A 27,905-nucleotide genomic window follows, 5' to 3' on the forward strand; every position below is an offset into this window, starting at 1 on the left:
CCAAACTCAAGACATTCACTGACTGAAACAAGTGGAAGTTACTCTTAAAATATACAAATATGCAATGAAAACAATATATATCATTTTATAGTTATCTCTAATCTAAATCCTTTGGGTATACAGTCTGAAGTGACGCAGTTTTAGACATAAATAATCACGTTACATTTTGTAAATTAGCTTCAAAATGTGCTTTGGATTTTGAAGTGTCCCTGACACCAAAAAAAATAGAGTTGAGGGTGCATTCTTCCTTATCATGAATTAATCAAATGCTTTGTTTGTTTCATGCGTGCATCAAGGCCTCTTGTCTCAGGGTGAACAATAGTCTAAGCATCCTCTTTTAATAAAACATCACCTTTCCTCCAGCTCACTTGTACCCTCCGTCACACAAATAAGCCATCAACTTTTTGGATTTACCTTTAAAAGATGTGAGGAAAAAACAAAAACATCCACCGCAGACATGTTAATATGTTAATGAGAAGAGTTGTGTTCCTGCATGTGGACACATTTATGCTGATTTCAAGCCTTCTCTCGTGGCTGTCTGGAAATAGTAACTTGTTTGTCAGGAGCTGCGCCTGATCTTTGCTTAATGCATTAAATTCTGCAATAATTTCATCCCCTAATTTTTTTAATCATATTTACAGACATTTTATGAAGTTTGTTTATGAAGCCGGTGACAGCTCTGAAGGCTCCTCTCGCCACACGATCCGTATTTATGTCTGAATACGGAAGCAGGACCATTATGAATGTCCTGAAATCAGATTTATTCCAGTAAAAATATCCTCATTCCAAATCATTAAAAAATGGCAACAAGCTGCGTTTTTTTTTTTTTTTCACACAAAAAATAGCTGAAATATGGCATGTGAGAAATGTGCAAGGTGGCCGTCTTACAGAAGGTGTAGAGGTGGGATAAATTTAATTACAGCTTCAAATATTCATTTGGCAAATATATCAAGGTTGGAAACACAGGCCCAGAAATGGCAAGCCAGTCTGGCAGGCGCTCACAATAGCGGATGGCAAATGACAGTAATCCATGAAAAGAGACCAGACATTTATAGAATTTATAGAGAAGGACTCGCCATCCCAGATCTCTGATGTTTGTGGGATTTGCTCATTGGCATGTTAAACGTAGGGAAATGTATATAATAATCCAAACCTGTTTTTCTTTCCACTACTTCAGTTGCTAAATTTCCAAATTGATTTAATTATTGAGCCGCATGTGAGAACAACTTACCTGACTTTTTTCTTTCTTAATCAAAATGAAGTTATCCACACATTCACGGTGTGTGAATGTTACTTTGTTCTTTTGAGGAGGGAATATTTTCAGTGAGGCAGGATGTAAATTACAGTTTTAGACTCACTACTGTAAGTGTTATTTCAGTGTAATGAACACAGAATCATCCTGATACTTTCAAACAGTGGTTAGTAATTTCAGTTGAGACAGAAATGAGCTGTCTTCTCTGTGTCTCTTTTGTTCTGAGGCCTCAGACGGTCACTCGACACAGTCGCAGTAGCAGGAAACGCAACACGTGAGCCTTGCTGCTCTCTGATCTAACACGCTCGCTGTCTCGTCTCCAGCTGTGCAACGGGTTGTAGCGCAGCACCAGCGAGGCGCCAGGCACAGGTGAAGGTACACCAGGGCACTTCCTCTTCCTGTGACAGCGAGTGAAGGCGGCCTACTTTGCCTCTGTTATCGCGCTTTGCCCTGCGTAGGGTTGATTTAATCAGCAGGCTGGGGGGTGAGGAGGGGGGGGCCCTGCCTCACCTTCCCGAGCCTGGAACTGGAGGAGAGCACGGGGGCGGTAAGTGGTTCTCCGAAGACCACACAGTCACAGAGAGTCCCGGTACCAGTGCCAAACAACTCCCCAACATCCCCTCCTCCCACCGACAACCAGATTAGAGAAGATCATACCTCACCCACCTCACTTCCACCTCCAGGGGGCTCCCTCTCCGGCACTGCTGCGGCTACAGGCAGGAATCACTCTCAGGGGGGGGGAACACTGGGCGTCAGCTGGTGCTCATGTGCTGGTTTGGATGAGCTCTAATAAGAAACGGGAGCAAAACAGTTAAGTCAAAGGTGGAAACTGACACTGACCTACATTACCAAAGCCACAAGCCATCTTCAGTTTCTTCAGTATCTTTCCTGTATGCATCATGTAATTTCATATTTTGGGCACACACTGACTGTGCAGTGTTGTGAAGTCTGATTAAACTGAAGCATGTTTGATTTTAAAGTAACAAACACACATCCTCATGCAGACTAGTTTGTCTTGTTGCTCTTTTTCGCTGTCCATTGTGGGACAATGGCGGGCGAACTTTCAGGCGAGCTCATGACAGATTTTAGGTTACGTTCACTTAACATGTCGCCCACGTCTTTACTGGGTAAACTGTCACAGGAAGTGATGCATTGTGTTAACAGTAAACTGTTTGGGATTTAAAAAAAACAAGTGCCTTATCATGAGACTGTCCTCCCAACGAGAACAACGATGTAAGTTGTGTCAGTAAGTTCCCAAAAATGACATGCTTTAACAGACATGTCGTCAGAAGAAAATGTTTGTTTCTGCAAACCACAGATACGTAACACTGGTACATTTCATACGTTGCATATCAATGGATGGCTACCAACCTGCAGACCACTGAGGACTACTGTTCGAGGCCAACAAACAACAAAACCAATATTTTTTTGGCGACCCTTTGCAATGTTCCCACTGCAGTGTTTGTGGCACAGATTGGCGTGTTTTTTACTGACACTGGGTGTTTTTTTACGGACACATTGAGGTGTTTCCCAGCAGTGTTTAAGCCACCGACTTGGAGTGTATTTCACCAACCTGTCCCTACTTCTCCAGCAACTTTTGTGCCACCAAATGTGGATGTTTTAACCCAGACAGGATCTTTCCAAAATGTAACTAAGTGTATTTTGTGCCTAAACCTAGCCAGGCCTTTACCACAGTGTTGCGTATCCGCAAAAAAATAGTGTAAAGTATCCAAAGTTTGCAGAAATGTACAATACAAACATTTTTTCCTGGTGATTGGGTTGGTTTCAAAGCCCTTTAGTGGCTGCAGCAATTATGATGGATCAAAGGAAGGTGACGTTCTGGTGCCTCAAAATCTGTGTAGAGAGCACCTTGGGGTGGATGAATGGGTCAACAAAACATCCGACTGTTAAGCATGGCCATGTTGCTTCCAAACCTTAACCATGTGTTAAATATTGCAAACTGACAACAAAGATGCCTTGAAAGATGCTTTGCTGATAGTGTCGTCAGGAAACACTTCTATGTGTCAGTCTAGAGGACATGGACCAGGCCCCCATGAAGTGTGCCAAACTTTGAAGCAGCTTTTTCCCATAGACTTACATTGTGAAAGAGAAATCTGTGAATCAGTTGGTACATTTTTTAAAAAGTCATAACCTCTGCAAAATGACTCTTTTCACTATCAGATTTGATTTACACAATCCAAGAACATTTGGAAAGTCTAGAAGAGCAGTACAGTTGAATCATCATGTCCCCATTCAAGTTAACAGAGTGCTAAACTGAAAGTGGCAAGCTTGTCTGAGGGAAGTCTCTATTGCACCTGCTCTGTGGGCCACACATTGTGAAAGCAGTGCCGATCATGGGGGTAATTTTATAGGCAGCAGCAACCTTCATATGAATGAATGGAGTTCCGCCGCCAAAGCTGTGTCCAGTTCTCTTTATACATCTGTGGCATGGACAAACAACGTACTTTGTCGTTTAGTTAGGAGGACTTGTTGGTTATCATCGGAGCTGTGCGTCATCTATAGACACTTGAATGTCATCAGCAAAAAAACGTCTAAAGAAAAAGAAGTGTTGGACACAGTGGCTGCACTGACAAGCAACCAGAGGGCTTTTAACACCAAAGAAAATGCAAAATCAAGGTGAGCAACTTGGATTCACGGGATCGACTTGCAGGTAGTCAAACTGCTGCTTTACTTGATTCTCTCTCATGAACATCTACCTGTTCGCCACCTCTGCGTACATATCTGCTCACAACACGTCTCAAATCAAAGGCACGTAACAACTGACAAAAAAAATGTCCGCAAACAGGAGCCAAATCATCAAACGGCCTTCCACCCTCCTGCTGCATGAGAACGGTCCGTGTGGAGGTATGGGAGACGCTGGCGGCAGGAGCGAGACGGGCGGGGTAGAGGTGGTGGTGGTGGGGTACTAATCGGGGAGGGAAGGAGGGATGGATGGATGTAGGAGGAGGAGGAGGAGGAAGGGAGGGTTGATAAAGCCTGATCTGTGCCACGGGGCATTTATGGCTGTTGGGGAGGCAGGGGGACGGGGATAGGGGGGAAACGGGTGGGAGGAGGCATTGTCTGCTGTGTCCGCGCGTTTATAGGATTGAGCTCAAGTTTCCTTTGTGTTTCCATTTTGTTGAGGGATTATGTTCTTTGAGAGAGTTGTGCAAGCAGGCAGGCACACAGAGTGGAGGCGGAGAGAGAGAGAGAAGATGGGTGAGGGGGGTGCACGAGGAGGGAGGGAGGGAGGATGTCTTTGTTCAGAGCGTTGATCATGAACAAGACAGATAGCAGAGGGTGTGTGTCTGCATGAGTATGTGTGTACAAGTGAGTGTATCTCTGTGTATGTTTTTAATGCCAGGGAGTGTGTGTGTTTCAGTGTGTGTGTGTGTCGGAGAGCAAAGCAAGATGTCAGGACATGTAACCAGCCATGTAACAATTTAAAATCAATTTGCCTCCCAAGAAGGAATTGCTCTGTGAGACATTTTTCCCTCCGAGCGTTTACAGGACTTTCATTCTATCTAAATAGATATCAATTACATAATCGCTTTTCTTCTCTCCGCCCGGCCGCAGAATGCAAAGTTTGTCACGCCGGGCTGAGGCGTAATTGTCCCCCGCGCATAATGTTTTGTGATTGCTTGTGACATTTGCAGTGTCATTGATCAAACGGGGCACGGGTGTAATGAAGACACAGAAAGCTCCGAGTGAATCGAGGAGGGGCGGAGGTGGAGGTGCTCTGATACTTCCTGTGAATTGTGTCAACTGAAGCAACAGTTTTGTGTTGGAAGCCGCCTCCTTTCCCTCAAGTCCCGAGTCACATCCAAAACAGTTTTCTCTCATTAATTGATTGGTGACAGATGAAAGTCTGTGCCTCTCCACAAAAATTCAGAAAGAGTGACTGGAAGTGTTAACTGGTGATAATCTGAGCGCTGAAAGTTTTCCAACTCCTCTCATTTAAAAAAATACACCCCAGTGTCTTTACCTTGTTCCAACCCCACTGGGTAACCACGCACCCATTCTGTTTTCCTCAACTTGTTAAAACACCACATGGTACATTTGCATAGGATAACCAACATATAGCGAATCATTTGCATGCCTGAAAGTGCACTTGAGTAACCGTAATTACACGTGACACCAATTACTCTGTTACTTTGTATTAAATTATAATGGAAAATTCCACTAGAGAATTGGAGCCTAATTGCATCTTAATTTGCATAATTTTGCATATTAATCACATCTCAGATGAATAATAAATTTCAGCAGATTTTTTAATTTATGCATAGATCCAAAAACAAGTTGAAAAATAATTTGTGAGTGAAAAAAATCAGGAACTATTACTTAGAGCATTTGTGCTAATTTCTCTCATTACCCCACGCTCAAGTCAAAGATATCTGTACTCTCGATCAACAAGCGTTTGCATTTTGAAATGGAGAGTTAGTGAAAGCTTCGGCAGGAAGAAAAAAAAAAACAGAAAAGAAATGTAGAAACATAAATTTTGGAAATATCCATGCATCAATTTTACATAAAACTTTGTGGCTCTATTTAAAGCTCTTCCTGTGGCAGAGATGCCAAATGAATTCTACAATGATAATTCAAATCACTTTCTGCCTTTTCCCTTTTCTCTCTTCTCTCACTCTCTATCCTTTTTTTTTTTTTTTTGGTCAACACCTGTGCCTGCTATTGTGTGTGGCTCCCTGCCAGCAGACACAAAAATCCAATACCTGTAGCCCAGATTAAATTCAAATTTACAAAAACAACATATTTTCAGATTTAACATGCCATCCTTTCCAGCGGAAAGTTGAGCAAGTTATTTTATAAAGCTGATAATGAAGAAAGACAAAAACAAAAACTAAAATCTGCTCTTTTGAGGCCATTATCGCTTCACTGTGGAACATTTTGAAAAGATGTAAAGTTGGAATCAGAACAAACAAGGTGTGGATAAAGACATGAAATACATGAATCACTTTTATATCATGTATGTTATCAGGACGTTGTTACGTTTCTCAACCTTTTGTGGCGTCTGACGCTTAAAATAATGAAATGACTGTTTGCTTTTGACCCCGTGACACAGGTTACTCGTTGTCTTTCTGGATTATATTTTCAGAGCAAACCCCTCGCAATAATTTACATTAAAAAACAAAAATTGGAGGAAAATATGAAAAAAAGAAACACAGGCTGCGTTCAAAGTCAATCCCTCATTCACTACATAACAGACACTCTATAGTTTATAGTGAGTCGTAAATTGAGATTTCAGGACACTTTTGTCATCACTGACAGGTGAAGTGTCACACAACTGTAATTCAGAGAACACATTTCTCACTCAGAATAGGGACACAGTCAATGTTGTGCACTCTGTATTAAGTAGGGAGTCATTTTAAATACATTCTGTAGAGCTGAAACATGTCTCTGCTTTTATATCCTGTTAACTGTCTTTGCAACCTACAACATTTAAACATGTGAGAAGTTTCATCTGATTTTCCCACATGACACAGATGCCAGTATATACTGTGCATCCAAGTCCAATTTTCAGATTTCATCATTATCAATAAAGGGCTTCATATTTGAACTCCGCTCCACCAGTGACCTGCCTTTAAACACTCTGGAGGTTTGTGCAACGCGACGTCTTCATCGTGTTGCCCAGGAGCTCAGCTGTGGACAACAGTGCCTTTCAGTGGCACAACAGAGGAAAGAGCTCAATGAAGACTGCGACGTTACAGCTCACACACACCATCTCCATGACACTGAAGCGCGTCCATGAATAAGACACTCTCAGCAGGAGTGTCCCAGCAGCAGGTAAACCTCCACAGCCTGTAGTATAAGCACTATAACGCTGGTAAGAAAGTCAAGGCAGCAGAGTCATGAATCCAATTTCCTCCTAATGACACCTTCCAAAATATTGTAAATTTGAAGGCTTTTTTCACGTCATTTATTTAATTAAGTGTCAAATGATATCTTCTGTTACTTTTATCTGCTGCTTTAATGAATTTTTCAACCAGCAAGGAATATAAATTGGGGGTAAAAACTGAAATTCCTTCATTTTATATCAGTGTTTTGCCTAAATACAGTCATATTCAAAGATATTAACACAAAGGAATAACAGAGTCACTCATTAAAACTCTATAGAGAGTGTCAACTCCTCCTAGGATTTGTAAAATGACCAAATTTCCAGAGAGAGAGGATGTGACCTCAGTGGCCTGTAGCTGCAGCCCTACTGGTAGTAACTGACCTTGCAGGCTGGTTCTGAGCTGGTTTAACTGGTGTTTGTGGTCGACGTATTGAAGTTTGACTGCAGGTTCAAACTTGATGTTGTGGACTAGTTTCTCTGGGTTGCAAAAATCTACATAAATGTGTCTGGTGTGTGTGTTACAATTTGATTTCATGAGACATCTCACATGTTAATTATTCACATAGTTAATTAAGATGTGTCCAAGTATCTCACATTTGTAAGTTTCTTTTCTTGTTTCTTTGTCTTACTCCATCTTTCTTCTTTCCTCCTCCTCTCTCTGTCCTGGTTAAACGTCTTGATTATGGTGTGTTAAACAGCAGCCTGGACTCTAACTCTTCTTCACCTGTGTGTTTATCTGCAGATTCTCCAACAATTAATCTCATCCAGTGTGGAAGTCGTTAATATTCTGCTCCATTCGACTCGCAGATGTAAAAAGCATTCTCAACTGACACACATAATTACTATGATACATCCCGGAAAGGTTTCCGTGTCTGAGCGCAATTTCAAATAACCAAGTGCTGCGCTGCTAATTATTGATAAATAAAATTAGTTGGGAGAACTTCAGGTGGGCGGGGCCGCGCGCAGGTGTCTGCCGCGTGCGTGCGTGCGAGCGCGCGCTGCGGAGGAAAAGACGAGCGACGGGGAAGCGGCGCTGACCTGTAATCACCGAGAACAGCGGGGACTTAATGATGTTTTGGTCTGCTGATCAAATTTCACATTTTCGCACAATCATTTTGGGCACCTGCGCAGAAAACAAAGACTAGGCGGAAACTGCTGGCCCGTAGGAACAACTGGTTCTGTGTGTGTGTGTGTGTGTGTGTGTGTGTGTGTGTGTGTGTGTGTGTAGGCACTTTCACTGGCTTTTTAGATGTTCTCCTTTATTGTGTTAATAATAGATGCACGCACAGACACACTCAAAGTTTGTTTGTTTTCTAGTTTCCTCATACTTTGTCTCTCTCTCTCTCTCTCTCTCACACACACACACACACACACACACACACACACACTACACGAGGCACATATATGGATATTTATCTCCCTCTACTGGATTCTGTCAGTAAAGTCACTTTGCTGCCTTCAAGTGCTCCCTGTAAGTTCGACTTAACTCAATCATGAAGACAGGAACATTTAATCAGTCAGATAATGTCTTTTAAAAGCTTTTGTCTGATTTCATTTTAGATCCATACTGCAGAAGAATTAATGGTACACAACCCATGAAGCTTGTTAGTGATTAAAATGCAAACGCGTGGGAACTAATAAGGGGGACCTGAGACCTGAACTTTTGTTTAGTATGCATTTTTAATTTCTCCTGGCTATTTGGGATCAATAGGACCAGATACATGTGAAAAAACTAAACATGGCAACAATAATTAAGCCCCAGTGTCCTCAAACGAGACAATACTTCCTAATTAATAATGTCTTAGCTTGTTACTGTTGCTGAAATTGGTCAAATTTGTTGAAATCAAACTACAAACAGTGTCTGGATCAGCTGTAAACTGACTTGACAGAGATGTCAGCCATCTTGTTTTTACATGGATTAGTTGTGCTCTTACTGCAACTAGACTGCACAAAAAAGTGTCCATGAACTCGGACAACAGGTCTAAGTTAAGTAGAACGAAGTCTACGGTCAAGTAAACCCAAAATTTGATGGCTTCATACTGTATAAAGAAAGGATACAGGGTCTCAGGAGGATATGTGTTTGGCCTACTTGTTCTGGTAAATATTTGGCTTTGCTGTCATTGGTAAATATTATGTTGTAGAATATGAGTTAACATGTCAATGCTGACAGCCTCCACATACTGTATATCACATAATCTATTTTTGTTTAGGCCTACTGTCAAATGCCAAATGTACAAATAAAACGTGTCCTTCCGGTTTTCAAATTCAATCTGTTAAATACAAACAGTATGATTTATCAATTAAAAAAAACTTGATACAGATATTAATCAAGATAACTGCATAGAGATTATTTTTTGAATAAGGTATCTATATAAGAATTTTTATTTTCTAAGTATGTTTTTAATTATTTCATATCTCGCTGTAAGACAAATATTATTGGTAATTCATTTAATATATAAGAATAGGTCTAGGAGAATTAATTATTGTGCAGCTTTATTCTGATGGGGAGCTTCATAATTTATTAATATAATTATTAATTCATGAAGAAGGGGTGAGAGTAAATAAGTTTGTACTTCCTCCCTCCTACTCCTTTTTGGATATGTAAATCAAATCATTATATGTTGTTTTCAGTTTTCATGCTTCCTTTAGTAACCTGTTTTTTATGTCCGTCTACTACTGTATGATTATTTTGTTTATTTGCTACTTAATAATAATAAATCATCAGCAGAAAAAAGTGAAAGAGCCTCAGATAAAGTGCTCCATGTGATTGTTTCTACATTTCCAACAGTACCTGAAGGCAGCAGTCATGTGTGTTTACGTCGTGTCCACGATAAGGATTATGGGTACAGCATGGGGTGAGTTGCATAAGGTTACCAAAGGCAACAATGACAATGGAGGCTGCTTCAGCCCATGAACCGTGGTCCAAACGCCGCCGGTAACGCTGCGCCCTCCTCGCTGTGATGCAGCGGATCAGCAGCCTCGCTGCATGCCGGGAGCTCGGCGGCCTCGCAGCAGCTTCACCCGGGGTCTGCGCCTGGAAGAAGGGCATGACCTGCAGCAAGCAGCCGGCCGCGCACCAGCAATTGGCGGGGATGAGTGTGCGTCCTTTTACCGGGGTGCCCGGAGCACAGAGCCGGGGACTGTGCCGGCGGAGGTTCGTGTTCGTAGGTCAGAAACACAGACTGTTCAGCTCTCAGCCTGGAGCCGACGGGCCGCCGGGGAGCTCCGGTGGTCAACCCGGTGTCTCTGTAGTCGGCGTCCCGGACCCGATCACATGGATCCGGTGCAAAGTCATCATCTATCTCATCAATCTGTACTTTGAGATAGACATGAGCTCAGCGGAGTTTGAGAGAGGAGTGAAGCAGGTAACTACTTACAGAAGCACCAACAGGTCCTCCACTAACCCCTGCTGCATCAGGGATAAACAGCTGGGTAACTGTAGTCCATGTGTGGCCGATGGAAGGCCTCGCATCTCCAAATCAGTAGACTACTGTGGGCTCTTTCTTTCTTAAGTTTATTCTTAAGTTTATGTGGCAAATGGTTTGAAAGCCTCTCTGTGATACTGCAGATTTGAATGACACGTAAGTGATGTTTTGACCTGGCTACTGGAGGGTTCATATAGAGGTCAAACATAGGATAGATGAGGAAGGAATTTATAATAAGCTTGTAACATAAAGAGATGAAAACACCCTCAAACCCTTAAGTTAATGTATCACAACTGCAAAGCTCTCAAATGCCCCTTAACTATATTTAACTCCATCAATACAAAACTACATAAGGGACTGTTCGTTACTCATGAGAGGGGGTGGTGCAAAATGGGGCAAGCACTTCAAATAGTTTTTTAAGCACTAGGGATGGAGTTGTTTTTGATCCGTCGTAGGGGAGGGACATTTCACTTTTTAAAGGGTTGTATTTTGCACTTATTAAATACCGGAAAACTTCAATTAAACGCCCAGTCCCTTTTACAAGCCCTGTGTCGCTATACACTTTGACAAATAAAGGCCTGTCTCGATTAGACGCCTGGTCTGGTTGCCAAGCAGTTTATATTTTCAGGAGCTCTTTTGATGTATAAAACCGGATTGTTGACTACCCACTTGTGCTAACATTAGGTAGCTGTTTACATCACACATTCAAACATAAATGTTTAAACTTGTGTCAATGTGGAAATGCTACACATTCAGATTTACAGGCATGATGAAAAACAAGTGGTGACCTTCCTCTGAAGCTGTTATATAGTCAGAATATGGGCTATTAACTGAAGTTTTATGGTACCTTCAGAACTCCAAAACCTGCAAGTGTGTTTGAAAGGCATGTTTACTTTAAAAAAAATTAATAAAATCACATTCATCACAGCTAGAAATTGTGAAATATGGTTATTTATGGTGGAGGGAGGATGCATTTTCCCCCGGTCACTCTGAGAGGCTCAAGGAATAATATCTGTAGGGCTGGGGAGGGTCATAACCTTCACTCTGATATGTTAAGTACAGTTCCTAATTCCTGTTGAGAAAGCAGTCTCACCTCAAGGTCTATTTAGTAGCTGTTCTGGAGCTTTCAATCATGTGGCATGATCTTCATCAGCAGATGGAGATATCCTCGTCGTCAAATTTGCATTATTGCTGAACGCTCTGTGGCTCAAAGCTGAGGCTCAAGTCCTTAAATGCTAAATGGAAATTCGAACGTCAGTGACATGACGACTGGGCAAACTGCTGATGGATATGATTAAAAGCTCCAGAACAAACTACTACAAGGACCCATGTCTGAATGTGAGACACTTACTAATTAGTTTTTCCAACTATCAGCAGTTTAAGACAAAGACAAAAGTTACAGTTAACATGTCCAACCCACAAAATAAAAATGAATCACCTTGTTGTCCATCATCCATCCCAGGCTTTGATCCACGTCTCCAACATGATGTCCAGTGGCAGATACCACAAGCTAGTGGGGATTGTGTCCAATGAGGTAACAGATCATGCACTCACAAACTGAGATATATTCAAATGAAAAGTAAATGTTTTACTCCTGCCGTGAAAACATACATGTACTGATAAATTAGACTTCTCATTTTGGGTATCGTAGTCATTTTAAAATTGAACATCAGCACAGCAGAGTACAGTATAATGTAATAAACCTTTAAGAAATGCAGGGCCAAAGTCATTGCACAGGGTTTCGCGCTTACAAATAGTCAATTTGTGGTGATAATGATTGATCAGCCTAATCAGTATTTTGGTTTTGATGATCTCTTTTGCAATTTCAGATGATAGATTATGTGAAGACGAGGTGCAAGTCTCTCACTGATGCTCAGAGACAACATCTAGCTGTCACAATGGATGACATCATATTCATGCTGCCGGAAGACGTGTCGGTCGTCTTTGATAGATACGGTGAGTTTTGTGTGGCTGACAACACTGAATGGTCTACCAGGGTCCTTATTCTGGTCAGGTGATGCCTTTCACAACCTGAGCAAACCAGTTAAACTGCTCTGCTGCCAAGTTACAGTATAGTTCTTGAACTAGATGCGGTTAGTCAAAGATCATATTACTGTCCATGCTGTCCTGTCAAGAAAGATTTTGTGGACTCATAATCTCAGTTTCAGAGGTGGAATCTCTTTCTCTGTTAAAGCTGGGGTGCCGGACTTTTACATATAAATTAAGGGTATTTCTCAGTAAAGCGGAGTTTTAGTTTCAGGCAACTGTGGCAACTTTACTGCGCTGGCGCACCGGAAGTTATGCGTTTTATGTCAAACAGCCAGAGCGAAAGAGAGAAGAGATTAATTTAATATTTTACGTCAGATTTGTTTTGTTATTCCTCCGCGCTAGCAACAGCCATGGCTGGAGGTGTTTTGTTTTCAGGTTTTAAATCTGTCCCATTTTCATAAACGCGATATCTCAGGAAGGCTTTGAGGTGATTTCTTGGAATTTGGCACAAGCGTCCACTTGGACTCAAGGATGAACTGATAAGAGTTTGGTGGTCAGGCTCACTGTCACCTCACAAGACACGTTTATAGCCATAACTCAAGAATTTCTGCATTAATTATGACAACATTTCACACAAATGTCCAATAGGATAACGTGATGATGACATTTTAGATCCAGAAGATCAAAGGTCAATTTCGCTGTGACATCATAATGCTCTGCAAAAACACAATTCTGGCCATTACTCAAAAGGGGAGACATTTTGAAAAAGTGCTGATAGTATAGATCTAATCTGCTGTCGGAGATGATGAAGACGTGTGTGAAGCATCCATGTTTTAGAATTTGTGTCCTTTAGCAAGGCACTTAACTCTAACTGCGGCTGAGAAAGAGATCACTTATAGAGGATGTAGATGTAAACCTGCCAGCTCCCAGATGTGATTGTATGCAGGTTTAAAGTGAAGCTTTTAGTACTCGTCCATTACATGGTCTGTGGTTTCTTTCTCTTTACTTGTAGGTAGAAAGTACTGCTTCATCGTCATGAGGTTTTGGTTCCTGTCAACATATGAAGGCCCTGATGACCCCGAGGGCACGAAGATCTTCAAAGTGGCCTCGAGTGAAGATGGCAACCCAGAGAAGAAAATAGTGACAGCAGTCTATGAGTAAGAACTCAGATTGTCATTTGCAGAGACATGCCATACATCCAAAAGTATGGATTACAATCAAATCTTCCCTCATTCAGCTTTGACATGTTCAAATATATTTCATGCAGTGTGTGCGGACTCTTTTTGCTCAAAGCTCATTTTTGATCATTAATTTGCTCAGATGTTAGGTGCCAGAATCTCTGTTTGCCTCACAATTAAAAGGTACAAATATTTACTTAGAGACTTAATTATATGTTGGCAAAAGCTCAAAGTTACCTGCAGGCCTTCCAACATATGGCATGTCTGTTTTTGTTGGGTGGGTAACAGAGCCACAAAGCTGATGGTGGCGAGGTACTATTTTTTTTTTCCTTTTAATATATGGGGAAAGGATAATTTCGGAGAATGTTCCAAAGTGTCGTGTGGGTGGATGAGAGTTCATCTAATGTTTAATGCCTCACTGGGGAAAACGGTGAAAGAGACATATTTATTTCACTGGAGGACTGCCACTAATACACTTAAAGTAAGAGATATTAAAGGGACAGTTCACCAATCCAATCCAAAATACATATTTTTCCTCTTACCTGTAGTGCTATGCACAGGTCCAGATTGTTTAAGTGAGAGGTGCAGAAAGTGTTTGAGACATCAACCGTAGAGATGTCTACCTTCTCGAAATGGTGCTCAAAGCACAAAAGGAACACTTCTGAAAAACTCAACAGCAATGTCTTTCATCTCTAACCATACCACTGCACAGATGGAAGCATGCATTTACTCATAGACAGGAGGCTCATGCTCATGACAGCACAAGATGTGAAAATTGATAGCGTCCTCTTCAGCTGAACTTGGGTATCTCAGTGGTGCCAGGTGAGCTAGCAGTAGATACACGCCTCCATCTGCACGGTGATACGGTTGTTGGGTGTAGTACGGTAGACAGAAAATAGTTCCTATGTGAAATAAGGTTCCTTTGAGAAACTGCGTCATGAAAGAGACGTTGAGTTTTTCAAGTGTATTTTTTGGCACTTTCAGCACCACAAGCCGAGTGCCAGCTAGCTCCATTATATTCTAGAGAAGGCAGACATCTCCAACTCTTGGTGACTCACTTCAAAATAACCTAGATTGATTAATAGTTCCACAGGTAAGAGAAAAAAATGCATATTTTTTTTAAATTTTGGGGTGAACTATCCTTTTAATAAAGGTACTGATTGCAAGAATAGTAAATAAAAACCAGGCATGAGAAAATCTCATGATGCTATATTCACTGTAATACATCTGTAAGTCCCAAATATGAACACACAGCCAGTCAGTGCACTGTGAAGCTCAACTGGGGCAGAAGACGTCCATAAGAAAATCTTATACAAGCACAATAATAATTAGACCAGCTCTTTCCCTATTTATATTTTCAATATTCATTCACGCCAATTGGATGGATGGAATTCCAACAAAACGCTTCACATACAGCATGTAAGCAGACAAAAGTTCCATCATAATGTCATGTCTATCTCCATGCCTGATCACTGACTTTGGAAAAGAGGCTCTGAACCTGTGAGAGAAGAAACAAACGTCTTCGTCCTTGATATCTGTTAAGCTCTGTTTTCAGCAGTGCTACTGGTCCGTCTCGTGCACCAGGTGACAAATATTGTGCAAACATAACTGTGGCTCTTTATGTAAATGTCCTGGAAAATAACTGTCACCCGTTTTATGACGTGAACAGCTAGATGAAGCTGCAATATTATGAATTCCATTCTAAAACAGGACCTTTGAGCGCTTGTCAGAGATTTAAAATTCTGCATCACTTAAGTTGTTCTGATTTGGGTCTAAAGAACCACTGATATGATTCTCCGCTGTAACAGGAAGGGGAAATAATTCCACTCCCACTGCATGTCAGTCAAAGCCTCTTTCCATTTCCAATCAGTAATCCGGTTAGATGCTGGACTGCATGGTGTGGCTATTCTACCTAATGCCCACCTATCTAGTTAGCCAGATTCTCTTTCCTATTGTTTCAGGTGTTGAAATCCCCTCTGAGAAAGCCTGTTACACTTCAAATGTTATCCCAAAGGCTAGTAAACAGACAGTTTGGCAGGATAAGGAAGCCATTTTTAGAAGCCTCACCTCATTGTTGTCAAGGTGAAACAAGATGCAGTAGTTAGTTTGAGTTGAGTGTTAGTCAGTTTCCTTCAGCACTCTGAATACACTTGTACTGCTAAGGAGAATTTAGGATGCTCTTCTGAATTTTGAGTAGAGGAGACACAGGGTGTGCATGATTTACACCAGTCTGGGGAGCTGTTCATGTTTAGAGAGTAAACTATCGTAGCTCTTGTTAAATATGCCTCCCCCCTTCCCTTCCAGATTTCACCGAGAGCTGACGAGAGGAGCCTCTCCCGACTGGACGGTCACGACTGTTTGGCACTGGCATTGGAAACAGGCCGAGTGATTTGACTCGTCGCTGCAAGGCCATTTGTCAGTCATCAAGACACAACAGGGGAGAAGTGATTGGTTGGATTCACTTATTCATAAAAGACTACAGACACCTGCGAGCAGCAGATTGAAGGGCTGTCTACGAGGAACACATGAAACGGGACCCAGAGCCATACTACTGATGCTGTGCAGACACCTGAAGACCTCTGAACTTTATAAATTAACCCATGTCATTACGGCCTACTACCTCAGACCCTCAGATGCTTTTAAAGCCCCCCTCCAATGGTTTTCCAAAGTATGAAAAAAAATGTGTGAGCAGACCATTGTAGGAGGTCACAGTGCTAGAACAACTGTGTCTGGTGTTTTCAGCTCAGATACACTGTATGACAGAGTGATGAGGTCACTGGAGGAAGACTTTAAAGTGTCTTTTTCTAAAAATAGCTGGGTGTGTTGGAAAAAACCCCAATTCCTCACTCCAGGTCCATGTCCCAGCTTTTTTCTGCGCTTTTCAACCACATTGCATCGTCTTCCTCCGCAAATGGAGTTTGCTCAGTTGTCATCATGTGACCTACAGTAAGTTTGAAACTTTGGTCCCATGACAACAGATGCTGGTATATGGTCACCGCCTTACTATAGATCATGACGATAACGGAGTCATCTCCATGACAACTGAGGAAGTATCTTAAAGTACTAGAAAAAGCTGATGGACTACTTTTTGTTTTGTCAAACCACTGCTTCACAGGTCAAGAATGAACTCTGTTGAGTTTGTTAAACCAATATGTTGTATCAATAAATTGCTTTGATCAGAGCACCAAAGTGTACCCATGACCCTTTAATTCACACAGGGAATCTGGTCCGACCCCCAGTCATAATCAATACTCAGCTGCTCTGATAAACTAAGGGACTGTGCAAAAATTACTGAGGTGATAAGGGGGGCTAATCTCTATTAACAACTGTGTTTATAGCGAGTGTTCTGGCTTCAGTTTGTAGTCCGAGTAGCATTCACCAATTATGTCTTAACGGTAGGTAAAAAGTCCATCTGAAGATAGATAGATAGACAGATACCTTTATACCTTATGTAAAAATTAGCCGAAATGATTGGGGCACTGTAGAGGAAGTCTATACCGGATAAGCCCGAAGTATTGACCCCCACCTCCAGAGGCGTATCGTCACCAGAGTGCACCTTTGCGCACCATGGCACAAATGCAAATTTTCTTTTTGATGTGCATTGAAAGATATACCATGCAGGATTTTCCTCAATAAACAAATGTATAGACTATGGGGCTGTGCACGTGCCACATTTTTTTGCACCCTCAGACTCAGTTTTCAATGTAGATGTGTGGCAGGTGCACTCATACGGCAGAGCGACGCCGTCAGGGCACATGCTTTCCGGAGTACCTGTTTTTCAGGGTGCGACAGCTGCACCTGAAGATAAACAAAGTTTAACTTTTGGAACGCAGAAGCGCGGACCGCATGTCAAATGACGAGGAGCAACCAATCACAGCCAGCATATATCTGTCCATTCTTCGTAAATATCAGTTTGTGATAAAGACGAAGAAGAAGTTGCCAGAGTTTTACATCCGTCCCACAGAGAATATTTTTGGCCAAATACACACTTAGAAAACAACATCTGGAATAAAATCAGCTCCGCAATCAGCATTTCTTGTAAGTAGGCTATGACACAGTGCTGGTTATGGTTGCTTGGCAAGTGGTTAAAGACGAAGTAATGAAGAAGTAATGCCTCTCAATCATCACTTATCACCCACTAGAAGTGTGTGGTGGTGTATTTATTAGTTATCTGCAGAGTATCTGCCTTTGCCTGGGTTTTCTTTTTTTTCTATGTTCAAGATGTTCCTGGGCACAGCGTGCTGGTGAGGTCAGGACTTCAAAAAACAATAGCGACCAGTTGCGGCATCATAAGCTGCACACATCCAAGAGGAAGCTACAAAAATTGAGGACACAGCATCAAAAAACAAACAAACAAACAAAAAAACAAAAAAAAGAAATGCAAATACAAAGAACCCTAACCTTTGCTTTTTGCTGGCAATATTGTTTACAAACAGCAACCAACAATTCCTGCATAGTATACCTTTAAGAAAGTCAACCATATTAGTTAGAATAAAAATAAATAATAGGCTAATGCAACAGCTGACTCTGCATTAGCATTAAAGGTGATGATCTTGTATTATATAACTATATTTTCCACATGTGAAACATCAAACTTAGAAGGGACCAAATATATTGGTGTCAATGTATTAGGTTCTTGAGAAGCAACGGGCAACAAGATAATCCATTTTCCATAGTAATCAGGAGGGGGCGTATGTTCTGGTACATGGTTGTCGGCGACGCAGTTTACTGTTCAAGCGAGGACTTTATGGATCGACGAGAGATCACAACAAGAGTCTTACACCAAGTGAAAATAGTTGTATTGCATTGCTGCAGGCAAGACAGACAAATCCTGGCAGAAAATTCCCCACCCATTTACTATAACTCAAACGCAGCCTGTGTCTGAGCCCACGGTCGCTGCCAGAAACGTGTCACTTGTCAAAAACATCACGTCTGACAGGCTCGTGAATGCTGCGTGTCATCCCATTCTGTTTAAGCTCGCTGCAATATTATTAATGTTGACAACATATCTGACAAACAGAGAGGATTCTGTCATTAGCGGCCGCTAATTCATGCATAATGAAATACGCTGAGGATTATTCTAATTTTCCTGCATAGTAATATGTGGTCTGTGGAAGTTTGCGTGGGGGTTTTTTGGTTCCAGTGGAGCATCTCGCAGAGTCGTAATGAGATTAAATGAGTGCGGTTAGCTTAGCACATGTCAATATGCTCATGGATATGGTGAGAGCACATTAAACAATTTACCACGCCTGTGCATCACTCAGTTTAATGGAAATTAACAAGAAAACAAAAACAAGTGGTGAATGTACAAAAAGCTAATGATTTTTTTATTAGTTATTTTACTGTTCTGTAATCTCCAGACATGTGCATCAGTCGAGGCTGCGTGCCAACCTGTTTCATTAATCTGGTTAGCGAAACAGATTGCAAACAATCCCTCATACCTCCTTGAAAGTCTGTGTGTCTGCCTGTATGTCTGCATGTGTCTCAGCTCCAAGACGCCATAAATTAATTGTGCTATCTCTGTCAGACTTCCCATTTCAAGGTTGATTAATAGAATTACAAGATAAACATGCTTGGAAATCAAATCTAATACTCTGACAGAATAAATGATAGGTTGTGAGAACGCACCTCTCAGTGTTTACTCAGGTCTGTCACCGGCACAGAAACAGTCACACCGGCTGTTATTTTTAAGTCCAAAGCAATCAATTAAAGATTTAACACTGTTTCACAGCAGCTTAGGTGTACAAACAAAAGATGACATGTTGCTTTCAACAAAAGAAAGATGAAATGTTGACATGAAAAATGAGCCGCTTCTGTGCATGAAATTATATTTTTCATTTTAACAGGAGAATTGATTCTCTATAAACAGACATGTAATATGGAAAACATTTCTTTTGTTTGCTGACATGTTTATCTCTGAAAGCATGGTGTTATTATTACTGTGTTATGTGTATGGAGACTAAAGAATACTTTGGCTAGACTGCAACACAAATGTCTTACTGTGTATTGTTTGTTGGGCGGGGAAGATAAAACCTAAACTCAAAAATAACTATAGTTGTAGTTTGACTTTTAATTAGAATTTTTATCTCAACTTAAATCTATTTACTAATTTGTGTTCTTATTTTAACTTTTTTATGCTACTCTGTTTTGTGTGTGGGAGATTCTCCTCTGTGTGTTTGGAGTTTTTAAAATTGTTTTGACAGGACACTGGTCTTAATAGTCAGACCGGAACAAAGACAGCTTAACTCAATACAAGTCAAGACTGAGACTAATTTAACACAATCTGTGATTTCAAAACAAGAGCAGACTTAAACTTGAATCAGTCACAGTAAATATTAATGATAATATTAAAAGCATTTGGCTTTGTTCCACCAATAAGTGTTTTTATATGCATGCATGCTGATGTGCCCCCTGCTGTGGAGGAAAATATGAAGCTAGTTGGCATCAGAAGAGGTTGGTTTATAATTAAGATGAAAACCCACCCATACACCTGACAGGTGAAAGTTTGTTTGTGCTCCATGATGCATTCATGGTTACTCTAAAAAGTGTACACAATAATACTGCATCAAACAAGCTGTTTGCTGCTGGCCTCACTGGTGGCGGTACACTTGATGGAGCAGTCTGGTTCTCAAGCATGTCATCACATGAGAGCAACTCAATGCTTACGAAGAATTAAGTCTATATAATTAAATGTGTGTGTCAGGTACAGGATGTATTTTCATGTGACCCTCTTTTGGTGAGGTGCTCTGCCAGGAACTGCAAACTGGCTTCCAGCAAATTCATCAAATATTAGCAACACTCCAAAAAAAACATAATCCAAAAAATAGGTCAAAACTCTGCTTATATGATGCAACACATTCATCTGATGTTAGTCATTATAAAGGGGGTTCATTCTCCGCATTTACTGTGAGGTTGTCGAAAGAGTCAATACTTTTTTTGATACAAACTATGCATTCAATAGTATCAGATGTGCAGAATATATTAAAAAAAAAAACAGGACTACAACCAGATTTTCAACCCAAAACTGCACATATGAAACAACAGGGAGGAAAATCAACTGCTCCTCAACCCGTGGCTGTTACTGCATTCTCTTGAACAATGAACCAACCATGTGACTAGAGACGTGTTTCCAGTGATATTTTCTATACCAGCACTAGGTGCAGGTTGTTAATAAAAAAAATAAATAAATCATGTTTTGTGTGCCAATTACTTTTTTTTTCGTTTTGCCGTGGTGTCAAAAGAGGTATAAAGTATTATTTTTTTAAATGAGTATCGTATTTAAGTTTAGAATTCTGGTATCATGACAACCCTTATTTATTGTCTCAACAAATTCATAACCACAATCATTATAACGCAGCAATGTAAAATAAAAGGTCAGGACAGCTGAATTAATTAATAGTAGTAGGGTATGTGACAGCACAAATAAATAACGTGCAGATGATGATGAATTTAGTAAGGTCACTTCACAGCACAAACTGACTCCAGATTTTGACCTGAAGAAGATCAGAGTAGGATCAAAATGTCGTGTAAATGAAATTTTTGTGGCATGGAGTGAATTCCCAGGCATTACTTTCTTCTTCAAACAGACTCTACTGACATAAAAAAGATTTAAATTTAACCCACTGTTTCTTGGGAGTTCTCATATTAATGCGAAAATGCACAACTTCAAAGAAAGCAAGTTGAAACTGTTAATTCAGATCTTCAGTAGCTGAGATTATATAAACAACGTACTGACAAAAAGTTATTGTTATATTACTGGATGTATAAAAATAAGTGTCCTACTTGCAAAGGCAGACAAAATGAAACAAGATTGTGATTTGCATTAGAATGCCTTTTTGTTGCTCTTTAAAAATGATTTGAGGTTACTGACAATGTTATTGTGAAAAACAGATTTTCACATTATGGTTGTCATGTGAAAACTTAGTTTAGCACAACTGCTGTGCACTTCAGATTAATGTTTACTCCTTCGTGGCTTGAAAAACTTTTCAGTGATTAATAATCAAACTAAAACATTTTGGAGCTACAAAGCTTCCGCCGAACAGCAGAGGTATTGTTTAGACAGCAATATCGACTGTGATGAGGAAGCACTGTGCAGGTAAAAACCCCTCCAGTATCACATTGCTTTTATTTCCTTGAGTATGTTACGGAAAACCTCGACACAAACCTCCCCGGCTGGATGCTTCATGGACGCCAGCTTCCAGGCCTCCTCGAACGTCTCCTCAGAAATAGTCACACCCACATTCCTGAAGATCTCTGCAATCTGTAGAGCGGAGGATGAGAGTGTCAGTATCTTAACATTTTCATCTAAAATAAGGACAAGGTGTGAGATTTATGTCTTCTCCCTTTTATTTTATTTTCATCTAACTGCACTGGGGCCACCATGCAGCAGCGGGGCACTTCTAATGACCAATCTGTTTTGAAACCCATCTTTAAGGCCTTGGATCGAGTTTTAGCAGCTGGAGGCGGCTTTTTGTAATCGTTTTTAATGAGAATGAAGCTTTTTGCTCGCAGTTTTTGCGTCGCTATGCGCCTCACATTTCTGTGCTCTAGGTGCCTAGCGTTTTTGCTAAAGCGCTCTGAATTCAAGTTGAAAAACTCCAACTTGGAGCAGAAAAACGCCCCACATCATCTCTTTATCGTCATATTTTTTCCCATTGACCAATTGGATAATTTGAGAGGCGGGCCTTCTGTGGTGGTCATGACAACAAGTTTACAGTTGGTAAAAAATGGAGGAGAAACTGGTGGTAGCGGTTGCTGGATACCCAGAGCTATAGACAGCAGGTTGTCAAACTGCCCCTGAGTCATCTTAAAATATGCCTGGAAACATCCATCATGGAGGAGAAGCTCCTGGACCAACTGGTGGTACTCCCCATGATCCACCCTCTTTTTTAGGGTCACACTTTTCCAAGACCTTTTGGCTTTTTCAGGCCCACAAAAAGCAATTCTGTAACATTTCTATTTTTTTTATGACTGTCCAAACTCTGGATAGCAATTGCCATGGTTACCCCTCTTGTAGGTCAACCCTCCTTACTGTATTCACTCACAGCAAACCTTACTATGACGCTGACATTGTGCGTAGTGCCTACCTCCTTCTTGGTGCGAGGACAAAAGAAGTGTTCTTCGTGGACGCCCCGGAGGGCATGAACTGATGGATGCAGAAGATCTGCAGCCGTGGACGTATCACCATAGTTGTTAGTATCACTGACTCTCTTTAAGCGTGGAGCTGGAAGGTCGGAGCGCACAGTTGGGATCCCATAGGTGCGGCTGTCTACAGTATGTAAGAGAGACCACATGATAAGTAAGGATTGTTAGGACATGGGAGTCAGTGAAATATAAATAAATTAGTGCATATAAAAACTATTGCATATCAATCAAACATCCCCAAATGGGCCTGAAGGTGCTCCAGAGGACATTTAAGCAGGTTTAAGTTAATACGATAATGACTCATGTAAGGTAATTTGATAATATGAGGCAGTAAGACTTAACCATCTACAAGAATTAATGGATGTAGTAAGTTAATTACAGTATTTTATGTCTTCCACAATGTGATTTCAAATGTGTCATGCTTGTGTCATTAGGAAGATATGTGTAGGAGAACGTCTGCTTACTGCAGTTCTTTGTTATTTCACCACTGACATCCCCTTTTACTGTTAAAATATTTAAACTTTGAACAGCAATGCCATCTACTGTTACCACTGTCAGTATTCTCTGCTGGCCTGCTATCATCCACTCAAATGATATCCAGTCTGCTGTCTCCCTGATTCCACATGATCGCGGTATCATTTCTGACTTACTCAATGTGGACGAATCACTGACAGATCCGATGAGGGTGGAGGAGGTCATGAAGTGGTCTGGGGCTGCCCTGGGTCGCCTCAGGGTCCTGAGGGTCTTCAGTGAGCTGCCTGGCTTAATGGGCTCCAAGTCCTCAGGCTTTATTAAGGCCTGAGAGGCAGGAAGCTGCTCTGATTCTGAGGGAGGCTTCCGCCCGATGTTGGCTGGAGCAGAGCTGGTGTGACGCTCTGCAGGGGGCAAATAGAAAATGAGCCTCCACACAAAACCTCTGATCAATCAATAGACAAAAAAGACATCGATAAAATATTGATATATTGCCCAGATCTACATCTTAATAAATAATAGGATACATTACAGTGCATTTAACCGACCATTTGTCAAAATGCCTTGCTCTCGACTGCTGACTGGCATCTTGTCCTTCCAGTTGAGGAAGTTTGCAAATTCCAGGAAGTCGATCAGTCCGTCCTTGTCCGTGTCACAGTAGTCCATCAGGTCATCCAGAACCGGCCTGCTCACGTCCAGTTGGAACTGATGGCACACCGCCTGCAGGTCCTCTTTGTCAATCATTCCCTTGCCTGCCTGGTGGTTTACATGAACAGATATACATGAAAAGGCTCGACGACCTTGAGGCTCGAGTGTGTGAGACTGAGACAGGAGAATTATAGTAGCATTGTGTCTGTATGACATGTCTGTGCTCTGATTTCCTTGATCACTGAATAAAGTGTCACTGTATTTTTTCAGGTTACTTTAAATGTGATGTGTTGAACAGACAGTAGATGAAAGTGACGTGGTGTCAAAGTGTCACCCAGCCCCTTTAGTCATTCAAGTCAAACCTTGTCATAATGTTTGAACGCCTGCAGCAGGGAGGGGAAGTTGTGGAAATTGATCTTCTTGAGATGGTGTCTCACTGCATTGACCAGGCTGCGCTGCTGGTCTCGGCCTCTCACGTACTGGCCTGGCTCAGTGGAGTGGATTATATCACCAACACCTGTGCAGGAAACAGGCGAAATGTCATTTGACGACTTAAACCCCAAAACTGGTCCAGTATGTGTTTTTTCAGGACACAATATATCTACTGATGTTCCAATGAGTAACCCAGGAATGAATTTCTTTCACATAAACTCTACCAAATTCATCCAGTGGCAAGGCAACTCCAAAGGTGTGATCTGGTGGAACATTCAAGGTATTTTTCCTCCTAAAAAGATTATTTTATTGAGAGTTAAACATTAGTTAACAAAATAAAGTCAGCGGTCACAAAATTGGTCTGAAGAAATGTGAAGCTTACACATTGTTCATTATGCCAAATTGCTGCACCAGCTTTTCCCTGTTCCCAGATCTCTTCCAAACAGCCTTTGGATTATAAAACCTGCGGCACAATGATATGAGCACAGGGTCAGGTACAATTTATTCTCCTTTAAGTTAAGGTATACACTGAATGAATACAATGTGTTATGGAAATTAACAACAAAATACTTATGCCCACTTATTTCAGCACTTACTTGTGTGTCTCCCCCAGCCAGTGGAGAGATTTGCTGAGATTACGGCCGTCGTTGAAATGAGGTGTGAGGATCCCAAACCTGCTGTCTTTACTGTAGTGACTCCAGTCGTACTTTCTGTCAATCCGCTCACCTGTGGTAGAGCAAGGTGATTTTATTGTAAAAGGCAGACATCACATTACAAGATTATCAACAAAATTCAACAAATATATTATTGGTAGTTCATTCTACTTACCAACAAAATAGGCGTTGTGGCTACGAATGTAAGCCTCGTGTCCCTCCTGAGCTTCCTTCTCCATCTCCTCTGCTGTTTTTGAGGGGTTAATAATCTCACGCACATCCAGCCCTGGACACAAGAGAGGAGGCTCAACATTTCTACTCTAAATATAATTATTTAGAAACCTAAAACATAGTACTTTTTAAAAATCTGAGGACAAGTTTGACTTTTTTGATGAGAGAAGATAAATATTTGCATGTTCATGTTACAGCATCTTTGTCTTTTTTTTTTTTTTTTTTAAATCAAATTGTGTCGGTCATGATTTTATTTAACGATACACATACCTCTAACTGTTTTCACACCATACGTAGTTTTGTCGTCAGTGCAGATGGGAAGTCCAACACGCTGATCGTGTGACCTGCCCACTGGTGCCTTTTTACTGGAGGCATACACTGCTTCACTGAGCTCCTGTAACTTATGCTGGAACAAGGTCTTTTGCGGAGGATTTAGCAAGCTTCTGCCCTGTTGGAATCACAGAAAAAATTAGAGAAGTTAAAGTCATATTCTGGGTGTGTCATCAAAATTTTGTATGCGCTAAAACTGTATGCGAAGTCAGCTTGTGCCATAAACTAATCGCACAGTGTTTTATATTAGCATGTGCTACACAGTGAAACAAATACTGTCAAACTGACACTGATTTTCCCCTGAATTGATCCATTTGCCAAATATTTGCTCCTAAATTTAGGTAACATGTTAGTTTTGAAAGCCATGAATCTCACGACTAGTCAGAGTAATGAATGATTTATTTAGCAGTGATCTAAAAATAAATCAACCCATCAAATTTGGAGCAGTAAAAACCCTCCTTATTGCCCCTTTAACCCACATTAAGGTGTGTGTGCTTGTGTGTGGTACTCACACTGAGGGAAGATTTGGTGCTGATGCCATGAACGAGGGTGCTTGCAACATCTGGATCATTTGCCTTCCCTTGGTGAACTCTGATAGATCCCGGTTCTGGTTGGATGCTGTTGCGGAATTTCCTTACCACAGGTGGGGTCAGGGGCTGGAAAGTGACGATGTTAAGGGACAGTGTGCAATGACTGTTTTTTTTTTCTTTCTTTATTGTACTGCAAAAATGAGGAGTTTCAAGGTAAAAGTAAAAATAGGAGGGACATTTTGCAGTTTGGAGACGAATACTGGCCGCTAAACACATTTAAAAACTGAAGTGAGAGGTTCTGCTCAAGGGACAGGAACCTGGAAACCATGCAAGAGAAGCTGCATGGCAAGCTAACAAGGCCATCATGGAGAATGATGGTTTGGTAAGGAGTATTTTATTTATCACTTTTCCTTTCTTTTTTTCCTGACCTTTGGTGTGGAGATGTAGACAAAAAAAATGTACTGGACACTGTCATGAATAATGAGTGTAACAAAACATACAAACAGAAGACATTAGAGGACATGTATGAAATGAGTGAGATAACAAGAGTTTCACAGAATACTAATGGTCTTAATGTAATTTAATGAAAGAAATATTTACAAGCAAAAACTGGGGGGGTAATATTATTACAAGAGGCAAGGGGAACAATCAACTATTGAAATGTTCCATTCATTGTAATGATGAAACAAGTGTGTGAGTGGTCTCACTCCATCTTGAGGCACATTAAACATGCTGAAGTGACTTTGGTCTGCCTTGTGAAGTCAGAAACCAACTAACTGCAAATTGCAGCTTTATTTATTATTATTTTTGCCTCTATTATTTATCTTATCTTTCCACCATGAAGTGCAAGTAGATTCTGTGAGCTGAATTTTAATGTGAGGAGTGGGGGAATGTTGAAGATGGCAGTGTACATTTGTATGTTTTAATGTGTGCCCTTGAATTTGCAAATAAAAAATGTCTTAAGAAATAAAGTAAAAATGTTGAAAAGGCAAATATGAGAGTGAACATGCACCTTCAAAATGTACAAAGCTGTCTGCCACTTATATTATATAGTCATACCAAAGAACCTAGAGATAAAACTGATATTGTATAGATATGCACTCCAGAGATGAAGATGCAACACAACAGCTAACTAACGTTACATCCCACTGTCATAATGCTAACACACACTCTTAAAACTGAACCTACCCTTGCAGCTTCTTGTAGGCAGGATTTTGCCCTGTCTCCCACAGGTATGCGTTTACCGGCCTGGTGAGAAAATAAATAAATAAATAAATTAAGTAAAACTGATTAAAAAGACAAAGGTTTATTAAAACGCTCGACAGCTTTCAGACTCAGTATAGTAGCATTAAGCTAACGCAACGTTAGCTAGCTAGCATCTTAAAGTTGACTTACCATCGGTATGTTTGGACATGTATCTGCATATTTCACTTTGTACGAAGTATTTCCGTCAGTTATATCCATCTTCATATCACGTGTAGCAGCAACAGAGACAACCAAGTTACGTGAAGTCTTTAAATTGTGTCTGTAACGTTCGTCTTTTCTACCTGGGAAAGTTTTACAGAACTTTGTAGCTATGCTAACGCTACACTAGAATCTTCAGTTAGACGCTCGCTGTCGCACCTGTTTTGAGTTCCGTTGCCTAGCAACGTCAGACCGTTCAATTAAAGATACTCTTAAACTATTTTAAAATATGTTGTGAATATAAAATGGTGTAAGCTAATGGGGATATAAAATGAAAATACACTTGTATGACCCAGTTATGTTAAGTGAT

The 27,905-nt window shown here is 40.8% G+C and overlaps 2 protein-coding genes across 3 annotated transcripts; one reads left to right on the forward strand and one right to left on the reverse strand.

Annotated features, from left to right (window-relative positions):
* Nucleotides 1-1,913: 1,913 nt before the first annotated feature.
* On the reverse strand, nucleotides 1,914-27,742 carry efhb (EF-hand domain family, member B). 2 transcript variants are annotated; one of them, XM_050046268.1, is made up of 14 exons: nucleotides 27,527-27,742; nucleotides 27,320-27,379; nucleotides 26,114-26,257; nucleotides 25,542-25,671; nucleotides 25,216-25,326; nucleotides 24,984-25,113; nucleotides 24,770-24,850; nucleotides 24,612-24,679; nucleotides 24,318-24,472; nucleotides 23,856-24,063; nucleotides 23,487-23,711; nucleotides 22,779-22,960; nucleotides 21,857-21,952; nucleotides 1,914-2,038 (listed from the first exon to the last, which is right to left on the reverse strand). In XM_050046268.1, exons 1-14 carry the CDS (start codon nucleotides 27,599-27,601, stop codon nucleotides 1,982-1,984), a joined length of 1,722 nt encoding a protein of 573 aa, XP_049902225.1. In that variant the 5' UTR covers nucleotides 27,602-27,742; the 3' UTR covers nucleotides 1,914-1,981. The 2 variants fall into 2 exon arrangements, with proteins under 2 accessions (XP_049902225.1, XP_049902222.1); XM_050046265.1 differs by lacking the exon at nucleotides 1,914-2,038 and having other exon boundaries at nucleotides 17,034-21,952; nucleotides 25,542-25,719.
* si:dkey-82o10.4 (uncharacterized protein LOC797793 homolog) lies at nucleotides 9,915-16,881 on the forward strand. The gene is made up of 5 exons (XM_050046269.1): nucleotides 9,915-10,465; nucleotides 11,988-12,059; nucleotides 12,355-12,481; nucleotides 13,527-13,671; nucleotides 15,997-16,881. Exons 1-5 carry the CDS (start codon nucleotides 10,061-10,063, stop codon nucleotides 16,079-16,081), a joined length of 834 nt encoding a protein of 277 aa, XP_049902226.1. The 5' UTR covers nucleotides 9,915-10,060; the 3' UTR covers nucleotides 16,082-16,881.
* Nucleotides 27,743-27,905: the final 163 nt, after the last annotated feature.

This window comes from Epinephelus moara, chromosome 6, assembly GCF_006386435.1.
Source record: "Epinephelus moara isolate mb chromosome 6, YSFRI_EMoa_1.0, whole genome shotgun sequence".
In the NCBI taxonomy this organism is placed as follows: domain Eukaryota; kingdom Metazoa; phylum Chordata; class Actinopteri; order Perciformes; family Serranidae; genus Epinephelus; species Epinephelus moara.